Source organism: Leptomonas pyrrhocoris, assembly GCF_001293395.1.
Source record: "Leptomonas pyrrhocoris isolate H10 chromosome Unknown, whole genome shotgun sequence".
NCBI lineage: Eukaryota > Euglenozoa > Kinetoplastea > Trypanosomatida > Trypanosomatidae > Leptomonas > Leptomonas pyrrhocoris.
In genome coordinates this window covers 785,352-797,205 of record NW_015438360.1, presented here as the reverse complement: position 1 = coordinate 797,205, position 11,854 = coordinate 785,352, and the positions used below count along the sequence as shown (strand labels likewise).

General features: G+C 54.2%; 4 protein-coding genes and 3 non-coding genes across 8 annotated transcripts; all 7 read left to right on the top strand.

The window, feature by feature from the left end:
• Positions 1-904: 904 nt before the first annotated feature.
• On the top strand, positions 905-2,541 carry ABB37_02751 (putative Eukaryotic translation initiation factor 4E; the record flags this gene model as incomplete). The annotated part of the gene is made up of 1 exon (XM_015799859.1): positions 905-2,541. Exon 1 carries the CDS (start codon positions 1,219-1,221, stop codon positions 2,539-2,541), a length of 1,323 nt encoding a protein of 440 aa, XP_015661461.1. The 5' UTR covers positions 905-1,218.
• A 1,221-nt stretch (positions 2,542-3,762) lies between these two features.
• On the top strand, positions 3,763-4,858 carry ABB37_02750 (putative mitochondrial hypothetical protein). The gene has a single exon (XM_015799858.1). It carries the CDS (start codon positions 3,908-3,910, stop codon positions 4,754-4,756), a length of 849 nt encoding a protein of 282 aa, XP_015661460.1. The 5' UTR covers positions 3,763-3,907; the 3' UTR covers positions 4,757-4,858.
• A 695-nt stretch (positions 4,859-5,553) lies between these two features.
• ABB37_03138 lies at positions 5,554-5,637 on the top strand. The gene has a single exon (XR_001548667.1). It is a non-coding gene; the product is annotated as a snoRNA (small nucleolar RNA).
• A 388-nt stretch (positions 5,638-6,025) lies between these two features.
• ABB37_03137 lies at positions 6,026-6,109 on the top strand. The gene has a single exon (XR_001548666.1). It is a non-coding gene; the product is annotated as a snoRNA (small nucleolar RNA).
• Positions 6,110-6,497: 388 nt separating this feature from the next.
• ABB37_03136 lies at positions 6,498-6,581 on the top strand. Its single transcript, XR_001548665.1, has one exon. It is a non-coding gene; the product is annotated as a snoRNA (small nucleolar RNA).
• Positions 6,582-7,078: 497 nt separating this feature from the next.
• On the top strand, positions 7,079-9,115 carry ABB37_02749 (quiescin sulfhydryl oxidase putative (QSOX); the record flags this gene model as incomplete). The annotated part of the gene is made up of 1 exon (XM_015799857.1): positions 7,079-9,115. The coding sequence occupies exon 1, from the start codon at positions 7,397-7,399 to the stop codon at positions 9,113-9,115; it is 1,719 nt and encodes a 572-aa protein (XP_015661459.1). The 5' UTR covers positions 7,079-7,396.
• A 994-nt stretch (positions 9,116-10,109) lies between these two features.
• On the top strand, positions 10,110-11,426 carry ABB37_02748 (putative mitochondrial hypothetical protein; the record flags this gene model as incomplete). Of its 2 annotated transcripts, none has more annotated exons than XM_015799856.1 (1): positions 10,110-11,426. In XM_015799856.1, the coding sequence occupies exon 1, from the start codon at positions 10,254-10,256 to the stop codon at positions 11,424-11,426; it is 1,173 nt and encodes a 390-aa protein (XP_015661458.1). In that variant the 5' UTR covers positions 10,110-10,253. The 2 variants fall into 2 exon arrangements, with proteins under 2 accessions (XP_015661458.1, XP_015661457.1); XM_015799855.1 differs by having other exon boundaries at positions 10,180-11,426.
• Between the last annotated feature and the right edge of the window lie 428 nt (positions 11,427-11,854).

Below are 11,854 nucleotides of genomic sequence, written 5' to 3'. Positions count from 1 at the left end.
TTTGCGACGTCTCTTGTGTGTGCGTGTGTGTCACGTTGAAGCGAAATTCGTGGCCAACGGAGTACTTGGCTCGTAGTGGGAAGCGTATCGAAGGGAAACTGTAAAAGATCGATTCCGACCTGCCGTGGACGAACGCCCTACCATTTCCTTCCTGTTTTCCAGGGCGTGAAGCCGAAGCAGGTTGCTCGTTTTCTCGGATATATATTGTGTGTGTGTGTGTGTGTGTGTGTAACTCCATCGCGTTGTACTCGATGCGGTGGGCGGAGGATCCGCCGCGTTCATGGCCACCAAAACGAACGCCTTCCAGCGACGGTGGAGGAGGAGGAGGAAGAGAGGCGGATGCGTTGATATTTCTTTTATATAAATATAGATGACTGCAATCGTTTCTGAGCATCGTTGTTCTCTTCCTTCAAATATTCTCTTCTGCTGAGATGCTATGTTCGTCGGTCTCTACGCAACCTACATCGACATTTATCTATACCCGTTTTGGCTGAAGTAAATGTTTAACACATAAGTACTATAAGGGAACAAACAATGAAAAGGAACAAACTTAAAACACGGAGCCTTTTGCGATTTGTAGGCCCGAATTTGGGCTCCACCAATGCGTGTTCGTGAAACGAAGGTCTTGTAGACGACGCGCTCGTTTTTTGTCTTTCCTGTGAGTGCGTGTGTCTGTAGGCTCTTGGATTGGATTACAACAGTGTGAAGGCTTCGAACTGCGCGTCACGGCTCACGGGGTGTAGAAAGATGGAAAGGGGGGAAAGAAAATGCGTTACGTCTGTATTATGCTCCGCTACCTGTCATGTCTGCGCATTGTCTGCTATTCCGCCTTTTTTTTTTTCTTTGTGCCTGCACTCGTACGTCTACGTGTGTATGTCTGCGCTTCATCGCGTACCACTCGTAAGCAGTGTCCGCTTTCTTTTTGTTTTTCCTCTTGACGGCGGCACCAACATCATACGGTGCGTACACTCGCTCGCATTCACCATTCCACATACTTCAAACCTCAAGTTTGTGAGCCGCGCTCTAGTGCACGGCTTATTCTGATCCCTTCCCAAACTGGAATTCAAAAAGAAAAAAGAAACAGCGGAAGTCTGCAAGGTGTCGGAGGGGTTTCAAAGATACACTTCAACGCTGTCGTTGCCGTGGCACAGACACATCTGTTTCTATACGCCTCTAAACACAGAATAACACAAAAGACTGAAAGCTGATTAGTTCGACATGGACCCGTTGAAGGCAGATGCACCCACTTACGTGCCAAGCTCCATGATGATGAAGATGGCAGCGGCAGCACGGCGACAAGCACAAGCACAAGCGCAAGCGCAAATAATCCCTACACCGCCGCCGGTCCAGCCGGTCCCTGCCGCATCTCCGCAGCCTCCACCGGTGCAGTCAGCTGCGAAGTCAAAGATCAGCGTCACTCGCACCGGGGCGAACACCACAAGTCCGATGCCGTCCTCTAACATGATGGCGACTCATCCCGTGAGTGCTGGCGCGGCTGACAAGGCGATGGACGGACCGATGCTCTACCCGCCCCCATCTCCGGCCGCGGTGCCGTCTAGCGATCGCAGCCCAGCGGTGCTAGCGCGCAGCGTGCCGGCTCGCATGAGCCCCTTCATTGCCCCTCACCACATCATGAACCCCGACGCGGCGGACTTCGTGCCAGGGCGCCGCAACACGGCCGACGGTGGGTTGGAGGCGCTGCCCACCTCTACGGCGGACATGGAGCTGACGAAGGCACCCGCGGCCGGCAAGCAGACCCCGCCCGCCACGTTGCGTCGCAGTGGGCAGACTTCTCCGCACATCCAGCCTGTCCGACTGGACGCGAAGTCTGCGCAGGAGATTGCCGAAATTAGCCAACGCAGCGGTCTTAACGTGACGGCGGTGGCCTACGTGCCGCAGCGCACGTTAGCCCGCGTCGTGCTCGCCAAGCCGTCCCCCCTAACACTCATCCCGTCCGAGGACCCCGCGAAGGACAGCATAGAGATGATGCTCGACGACCTGTGGTGCCTCTTCTACCTGCCCTCCACCTGGGGCGAGAACATTAAGCAGGAAGACTACGACCCCATGCTGGTCTTCCGCGTGGACAGCATTCCGACTTTCTGGAAGGTGCTGAACAACATCCCGGCGCCGTCGGAGCTGGGCCTCAGCACCCTCTACCTCTTCCGCGACGGCATTGATCCGAAGTGGGAGGACGCGTCCAACCGTGACGGCGGCATTGTGAAGGTGAAGGTGACCCTAGCGCAGGTAGACGAGGCGTGGGAGCTGCTGCTGTGCCGCACCATCGGTGACTCCTGGTGCCCCTCGGTGCGGGAGACGGTGAACGGCGTGGCGCTGAAGGTGCGGGAGCGTGCCTACTACCTGGAGCTGTGGGTGACGAAGGACTCGGTGGAGCTGCAGCGCGACCTCGCGGCGCTGTGGCAGCCCATCCTCGGCGCCTCGTTTGCGACCACCTACTTGACCCATGCCGTGATGCAGGAACGATCCGTCGCCGCGGCGGCTGCGGCTGCGGAGAAGCAGAAGAAGAACCGTCGTCGCCATTAGAGTAGGGGGAGGGGGGGGGGGGGGGAAGAAAGAAACAGCAAATAAAAGGAATGAAAACGCGCAGAGCAAGTTTGGCGCAGACTGGTCATGTGTGGAACGAAGAAGCCCTCTGTGCCCCACAATGTTTCACCTTCTGTATTGCTTTGAAGATGGGGCTCCCTTCGTATTTTCTCATTTCTGTATGAGAGGGAGAAGGGGAAAGAAGTCGGCCAGCGTTGGCATGCAGCTTAAACTCACTTGCTCGTTGTTTCTTTTTTTCCGCGTATCAGGGTAGACGCGATTGCGTCAGACTTTCTTGTTTTTGTTTGTTTGTTTGCTCAAAGCTAAATTCTTGTGTGATGTTTGGCTTTTTCTTCTTCCTCTTCAATAAAATAAAAGCGCGGGAGATAACATACAAGGCAGATTTGGAATGTTTGGTGCACAGGCAGTCGTTGTAAAGATATATATATATATATATATATATTTGTTTTTTTCTCTTGTAATGTAGTCTCTTGTGGCGATGGGCGTGGGCAACTGTGTATGGAAAGATATTGTAAGTTCTCTGTTGAATCTACACGTAAGTTGCTTGATTCAAGTCGACAGAAATGTGTGACGTCTCCATGCTGTGCGGAAGCGCTTGTTCGGCTTTCGTGGTTGCGCGTTGGTGGTGCTGGGCGTGGGGGAACACCTTCGTTTGTTCTCTGCCTTTTGCACAGGTTGCTGTTGGTGTGTGAATCAAACCTTTCCCGACTCTCCTTGGCGTGTTATCTCCTCTGCGCCCGATCCCTTTCATTTAAAAAGTAAAGCGATTTAATAGTAACGACGAAAAATACAAAAACAAAAAAGGAAGAAAAGTCTTACCAGAATTGAACGTTGGTGCTGCAAAGAGGCCTCGTTTAATTGTCACGTAGCGAAGTTTTTTCTGCTGTTCTTTGAGCGTATGTGTAGCTTACTGAGCGGCCAGTTCAGCCGAAGGGGCGTTCACGGTACTCGGACAGGTTGAGGTGGGTACCATCACCGTTCAATTTGCAGTGCTGGATGGTACTTTGGGTGAGTGTTTGACTCGAAGACCAGTTATTCTGTACCGTCGATTCGCGGTGAAGAATGCGGTTTCAATTGTTCGAAGAGCGTCAGCCTTCATGTATATCATACGCACCCCTTGCCTCATTCCCATTCAACGTCTCTGTGTTTCCTTGTCTCTCTTTATTCATCTATTGATATATATATATATATATTTGTTAAGCGAACAACGACAGCGTAAGTTAACATCATATAGATCGAAGCCACGGCAGCGCCCCATTTGTGACTTGTCGGAAAGCAAAGGGGCAGACGTAATCGAGTTCACTAGAAACAGCGGGAACGTGACGTGGTAGGTGCGACTTGGAGGATGCTCCGCTTCGTTCAGCGCACCGCCTCCGTCGGTATTGCCATCACGCTGGCCCAGTCCGTTCGTCATCCCTCCGCAGCGTGGACTTCCGCGCCCACCACCACTGCGGCCGGATGGGCCTGCGTCACAGCTCCTCTCCGCAAGGACATCCGCAAAGGCGATAGAGGGGACGCGCGGCGGCTCACCTTCGAAGAGCGGGCGGAGCGCCGCATGGGCAAGACGCGGGAGCAGAAGGAGTCGCGTGAGCAGCTTCTGCAGGAGGCTCAAACGATGGTCTCCGACGACTTTCCAGAGGAACTGGAGTCCATCTACACCAGAACGTTCGAGAAGGCGAACATCAGCGCCATGAAGGTGCTGAACATGGCCAAGTGCATGGAGCTGCTGGAGGTGGAGATGGCGGGTGGGCACAACGTGCTGTTGACGAAGGTGGCGCAGGTGGTAAAGACGAGTAACACAACGATTGAGATTACCCCCAACTCCACCTCCTTCGCGGCTGCCATTCTGCAGCGCGTGAGCCGCTTCGACAGCGGTCTGCAGGTGTCGAAGGAGGGCACCAAGATTAAGGTGGTCATGGTCCCCATCACCACCGCGCGGCGTGACAAGACGGCGGCCGAAATCAGTAGTTTGGTGGTGGGATTTCGCCAGCGTGTTAAAGAGTCTCGCACAAATGCCGTGAAAGTGCTGCGAGACGCGGGCCTCGAGGAAGGCGCGCAACAGGAGCTGGCCGCCTTGGTGGATGCTACGGCGAATTCCTTCGTGGAGGAGAAGGCGGCGGAGTTGGAGCTGCTCGCGGAAGAGGTGATGTCGATGGGCATTGATGAGTCGGACGTGAGCAGTGAGGCAAGATAAGTGTGGCTGCTTGTACGATTGCACTTGTTTGTTTGTTTATGCTACCGATAGATTTTTTCCCTTAGTCGCTCTCCTGAACACGCTTAGTAGTCCGTTGCTTTCATTTTCCAAACACATTTGTTTTGTGTGTGTGTTTGCTTCGTTTGATATTGCGAGCAAATGAGTTTTTGATGCTCTCGTGCGTCTCATGGCACAGAAGAGCATAGATCGCCACGAAGGTGACGGGGCCTGAGCACCGCCCCGCATCAGTGCATCCGATCTTTGCATGTCAGTACTCCACACGTGCGTTTAGAGTCATGTCTTGCGTAAACGACGTGCGCACGCTTCCTGTTCCAGTTACATTACGCCTGATGTACTGCTGTCGGCCGAAAACGAAACAGTGAATGAAACTCTACTCCACTTCTACCTCTTCTTTTCTCGTGTCTTCTTTTTTAAACTCGGGTTGGTTTATTCAACTCTTCCGTGAGGGTTCATCGTGGTGAGATGCGCGGCGTATACGCCTACGACGGTAAACGATTCTTTCTAGCACCAAGCTCTGCGTGATGATTCACCGTGCATTCCTGTGGTATCTGAAGTGTCTGCATGATCCCGAAAAACGCAACGTGCACTCTTCACGCGTGAAGCGGTGCGAACTGATTGAGCTGCTGCGCCGCCTTCTCTGTCAAGGGAGGCGGGTGCGAAGGGCGTGCGTTGGTCTGCGTTGCCTTTGCGGGCGCCCCCTGGCGAGCGTCTCTTTTGCTGCGCCTGGCACCGTCGCACGTGTGATGGTGATCTGTCGACTTTTGGTGATGACACAAACGATTCTATTACCTGTGGGATCTGATCGATTGTATTGTGACGAGTAGCAGAACGATGCACGCGCGAGGCGTGTTACACTGAGGAAGTCGATGGATGGCCTGGTGAGCGCCACGTGCTGGCGGCTTGCACGGTGCGGCGGACAGCATACGCTGCTGCACCTGTTGACTGTGTGTTTTACATGTGCTGTGCCCTTCCTGGTCCCTGAAGCTCTGCGTGATGATTCACCGTGCATTCCTGTGGTATCTGAAGTGTCTGCATGATCCCGAAAAACGCAACGTGCACTCTTCACGCGTGAAGCGGTGCGAACTGATTGAGCTGCTGCGCCGCCTTCTCTGTCAAGGGAGGCGGGTGCGAAGGGCGTGCGTTGGTCTGCGTTGCCTTTGCGGGCGCCCCCTGGCGAGCGTCTCTTTTGCTGCGCCTGGCACCGTCGCACGTGTGATGGTGATCTGTCGACTTTTGGTGATGACACAAACGATTCTATTACCTGTGGGATCTGATCGATTGTATTGTGACGAGTAGCAGAACGATGCACGCGCGAGGCGTGTTACACTGAGGAAGTCGATGGATGGCCTGGTGAGCGCCACGTGCTGGCGGCTTGCACGGTGCGGCGGACAGCATACGCTGCTGCACCTGTTGACTGTGTGTTTTACATGTGCTGTGCCCTTCCTGGTCCCTGAAGCTCTGCGTGATGATTCACCGTGCATTCCTGTGGTATCTGAAGTGTCTGCATGATCCCGAAAAACGCAACGTGCACTCTTCACGCGTGAAGCGGTGCGAACTGATTGAGCTGCTGCGCCGCCTTCTCTGTCAAGGGAGGCGGGTGCGAAGGGCGTGCGTTGGTCTGCGTTGCCTTTGCGGGCGCCCCCTGGCGAGCGTCTCTTTTGCTGCGCCTGGCACCGTCGCACGTGTGATGGTGATCTGTCGACTTTTGGTGATGACACAAACGATTCTATTACCTGTGGGATCTGATCGATTGTATTGTGACGAGTAGCAGAACGATGCACGCGCGAGGCGTGTTACACTGAGGAAGTCGATGGATGGCGTAAGTGTGGTGTCTGAAGAAGAAGAAAAAGGCGCGGCTTAGTACAGCTGTTGTCTGTGTAATATTTCTACGGCTTCGTTGGGATGGAAACGTCACAGAATGGTACATAATAACTCCGTTCATAACAAAAGAAGACGACAACAAAGCGGCTTTCTAAAGAATAAGGAGACTCACAAGGGGGTAATTGAAATGATGCTTTCTCCAAGTATTTGCACGCAATCTCAAAGCAGTTTGTGAGTTGCGAGAGAGAGAGATAAGAAGTGCGGGATGTTTTTGCGAGTAGCAACTCGTGCATCCGCTCCTGATAACGCTTGCCTGGTTACGCAGCAAACATCTATCAATGTTTTTTCTATTATTATTATTTGAACCCGTTCATTTCCTTTGTCTGTTTGTTTGTGTTACCCCCACCCTCCTCTTTCCTTCGTTCTCTGGCGCTGAGTTCTGTTGCCGGTGTACACGCAACCTCTCGTACGCTGTCCGAAGCGCTCGCCAAACAGTCGTTGTGCGTGAGTGTAGTTGTTATTCTTCCTTTCTATACGCGGAGCGTGTTTCAAGCTCGTGGGTGTTTTGTTGTTGTTGTTGCTTTTTCAACAGTTGGTTTTTTATCATTACCTCAAAAAAACAAAAGCTGTACGAACGCCTTTGGAGGCGACCAATTCGGGCAAAGAAAGCAGGGGAACAAGAAGGATCTCTTCCTTGATCAAATCGGGTTGTATTGCAGCAAGTTACACCCCAGCCTGTTTTGTTGGGCATCAAGGGAGCACACTCGTATCGAAAACGCGTAGCTCGGCATCAACAAGATGGCAAAGCACCGTCTCGTGTCTCTCCTCGTGCGCTTCTCTGCTGTGGCGGCGGTAGCGGCACTGTTACTCAGCAGCGTCAGAGCTGCTTTGAAGGTGGGGCACTCGCTTTTCCACAGCTCCAGTGAAGTCGTCGACATCACCGATTTGAATCTGCGCAGCCTGCACCCCTCCGCAGGGCTCTGCCCGTGGATCCTGGTCGCCTACTCTGACGGCTGCGGGCACTGCCGCAGCGCGGCCCCGTTGATAATCCGCCACGCACAGAAAACCTTCCAAGCCTCCGAGGACGCTATACACGAGGTGACGGTGGCGGCACTGAATTGCCAGGTGAACACGCAGGCGTGCCACGACCTCGGCGTCCTCGGGGTGCCGTCGTTTTTCCTCTTCACACCCGACTCGCTTGAGGCGAAGGCACCGACGCTGACGCCGCTGACGTTGAACTCGTCGGCCATCGCGGCGTCCACGGCGGAGAAGCCTGCGCCGCAACGGCTGCTGCGCTTCGACATCGGCCACGGCAGCGGTGTCGACCCACACTTTGACTTCGCCCGCAGTACCTGGGGCTCTATGACAACGGGAACGTGGAGCGCGAATAACCGCGAGCGGTGCCTGGACATGCGTAGCTTCCTGCGCCACTCGAAGCAGAACGACTTGCACAACACCGCCCCGGATGAGGCGAAGCACGACGGCGCCGTTTTCACGGAGGATACGGAATTTCACATCGTCGATGTCGCGAACGCCCTCTTCTACACACTCTATCACGAGGTCGCGCTGGTGGGGTTGGACTCGGCGGAGCGGCGCTACGCACTGTACCGTTTTCTGGGTGCGGTGCAGCGGCGATTGCCTGGACTGGGCGCCGACACGCTGCTGTACGAGATGGCCAACCACAGGAATTCCAACGGCAAGCCGGCGGACCCGGCCGACTTCGCCTCCTTCACGGTGGCGGACTGGCAGAAGCTGGTGCTGAGTGCGGGGATTCCTTTTCAAGGCACCCCGCGTGATCTTGCGTGGAAGACGTGCAAAGGCTCCTCGTGGCGCTACCGCGGCTTTCCGTGTGGGCTGTGGCTGCTCTACCACACCCTTTCGGCCAACGCGGAAGACGGCCACACGGCTGTGGCGGCGACGGCGGCGGCGGATGGTACGGTCAGCAATAAGGATAACACTGAGGTACTCTTCATTATTAAAGGCTACGTGCGCAACTTTTTCTCGTGCGAAGTGTGTCGGCGCAACTTCATGCGGTTTGAGCCGAACCGCGAGGAGGACCCCGTGTGGCAGATGTGGAAGGTGCACAACGTAGTTAACTATCACCTCGCCAATGTGACGGAAGGCGTCGATCCTCTCGTGCCGAAGCGGCAGTTTCCGACGAAGGAGATGTGCCCGCTGTGCTACCGCTACGTGGATGTCCCCACGACGAACCCGGAAAGCAAGTACGTGGCGACGGAGGTGGTTAAGTTTCTTCGCCGGCGCTATCGGTGGATTCCGAGCAGCCTGCACACGCCGACCGGCACCACAAGCATCGGCCCCCACGCCGCGGCGGATGGGAGAGCCGACGGAGGTGCAGCGGATCTCGCGCCGAAGATGCCGTTGAGCGTGAACATATTTCTCTCGATGGCCGTCGTGGTGGTGGTAGTGGTCTTGGCGATGCGGCATGTGCTGCGCCGCGCTAAAGCTGCGAGGGTCAAGGGGCGGCGTGCGATTCTTCCTCTGCGCATGCCACTGTAAGGGAAAAGAAAACTGCACGATGACGCGAAGAGCGCTTTTCAAAAGGGAGTGGTTCGTTGTCGTTGTTCGTTGTTTTTGCAGTGAACAGGATGTTGAGTACTTCCTTTTTTCTTATTATTGATGGACGCGAGCACTGTTGCGTGTTCGTTTGCAAGGTCAGCACTAGTTTTGTCGCGGATTCGCGGAAGCCTCGCTGACGCGGTATGCCTGATGTGCTTGACAACGTTTTTTGTGCCGTTGGGTGCATCAGGTGCGGTGGGAAGTTCAACATGCGGTGACAGCGCCTCCCCCAAGGTAGAAGGAGAGTATTTGGAAGACAATAAGGGAACGATTCCTTCCAGCCGCAGCTTTGCACGCATTTTATTATTATTATTATTATTGTTCTCCAACGTAGACTAAAAGGAAAAAACGGTTTCGTTGCTGCCCTGGAGCAACTTGACTTGTTTCTCTGCGATAGATGACGGGGAAAAAGCTATCTCTTTTTCTCTTTGTGTGTCTTTTCTCATCTGTCGTGTAATGCCCATTGAATACGCAAGAACCCCCCCCCCCCCAAATAGCTGATGTTTTGTTGTTGGGGTTTTGCTTCTTTTGGAAGGGGAGGCAACATGATTGTGCATCCACCCAAGTGAGCCCCCCTTCCGAGTGTCTTGGAGGCCTCTTTCTATCATTGTTTTAGTTCATTTTCTTTTCTTTTTTTCTACCTGCTCCGACTTATATAAGCGACCACTTTTTTGTCGTTATTACTAGTATTTTCCAAACCAACCAACAACAAAAAGGTGCCAATCAGGTGTTAACTTCATCATTGAAAGGAAAAAGACTGTGGAGTTGCAGGAGGCGGTAGAGGCAGTGGCTCTTTTGATGAGCGCAAACTATTCCTCCGAAGAGAAGGGGGGAGGAACCTTTAAGAGGACGTTTCGTGTTGCTCCTTCGTCTTTCTTCTTTCTGCTGATTCTCAAAACACGCCCTTCTCACATGCGCATGAAGTCTTCGCCTAGTCTCAAGCTTTCTGTCTTACACACCTATCTTCTCACGTATTCCCGCATTTTGCATTCTGTACTACTTTAGTACGGAAACACACACACACACACACACACGAGACTTAGGCCATCAACCAATCTACGATTTAGCGGTGGTGCGTATGACCATCTTGAAACGATGTGCGGCCGTCATCAACCACCGCAGTGGTCACCGGCACAGCGTGCAAGTGTACACAGACACGCTAAAGCAGTACATGGACCGCGCCGGCATTGTGCACCACGACATCCACATCCCTAATGACGACGTGGCAGAGAGCCTTCGACGAGCGCTTCCGCACGCTGAGGCGTTGATGATTTGTGGCGGTGACGGGACCGTGAACAGCGTCGTGAATTTGATGGCCGCGCTGAAAACAACACCGACGAGGGCGTCGTCGTCGTCTTCTTCTTTCCCTTCTCCCCTGTCTCAATCGGCGCTGGATGAGACGCCGCTGCTGTTAGTGCCCACTGGCCTACACAACTCCGTTGCCACCTCGCTCGGCGTCGGCGCAGCGATGCGGGCAGTTTCAAGCTTGGTGGTGGGTCGCACCGTGCGGGTACCGCTGTGGGCGGTGCATCTCCATCCTCCATCCTCCTCCACAGGAGCAGCATCATCGTCGTTCTCCTCTTCTTCCTCCCCGGTGCGCTACATGTGCTCATACGTTGCCGCCGGCACCTATGCCGCGATGGTGCAGCGGCAAGAAAAATGGAAAGAAGCGCAGGAAGACTACGTATCGTTTCCCGCGCTTCTCGGCTCCGTGGTGGCGACGTCGCTCTACACAGTTGCTGAACACGCCTCTCCGCACTGCACCGCTGCACTGACGACGTCGTCCGCAGAGAGTCGTAGCGAGCCGCCTTCGTTCTCGCTGGGTCCGTTGCGACTGCTTGTGGCTGCCCAGATGCCTCAGCTGGGGGTCGGGTACTCGCTGACACCGACAGCAACCTACCACCAGCACCGTCTCACTGTCACAGCAGCAACGGATGACGTCACCCGCCTACGAATGTGTCACCTGCTGCGCCGTGAGGCGAGGGAGGGCTACATCCTTTCGGAGGATGGCGTGACGACGCACGAGGGGGTGCGGGGGCTGCGCATTGAGTTTCCGCACGTGTCAGAGGAGGGAGTTGGCTGGACGAGCAGCGCGGACATACGACGTGTCGGAAGCAAAAGAGGCAACCTTGATAAAGAGTCGGAGGCGTCGGCGCTACTTGTGCTCGATGGTGAGTGTGTACGGGTACCACATGGGAGCTCCCTTACGGTGACGCCTACTGAGCTCACCGTCCAGTTCATCGTTAGCTGATCACTTTTTGGGGAACGAGGAGAACGAGGCACACATTGCGAGTATCGAATTGGTTGGTTCTCCCTCGAACATCATCTTGGAACTTCTATCGCGTTGTGTATTGTCTGTTATCACAGCCCCTTTGTTTTCTGTTGTGTTCGCACAAGTATAATGATCCGTCACACCCTGGAGAAAAGTTTGAATGAAACGAAGGTGCAGGAGTGTTTTTGATTGTCTCACGAACCCTACACAATACAAAAAGAAACGGTTGTTTACAACGCCCGATAACGTGCGCATCTCTGACGCAAAATGAAGTACCTGCGTACAACTTACGTGGTGGGCTTTCTCAAGCTGTGAAAGGAAACGCGGAACTCTAGAGGAATTTAGGAAGATGCTGTTGCTTTTTTACTGGTTCCTCTCCTCTCTGTTTTCTTTTTTCTTTTTATCTT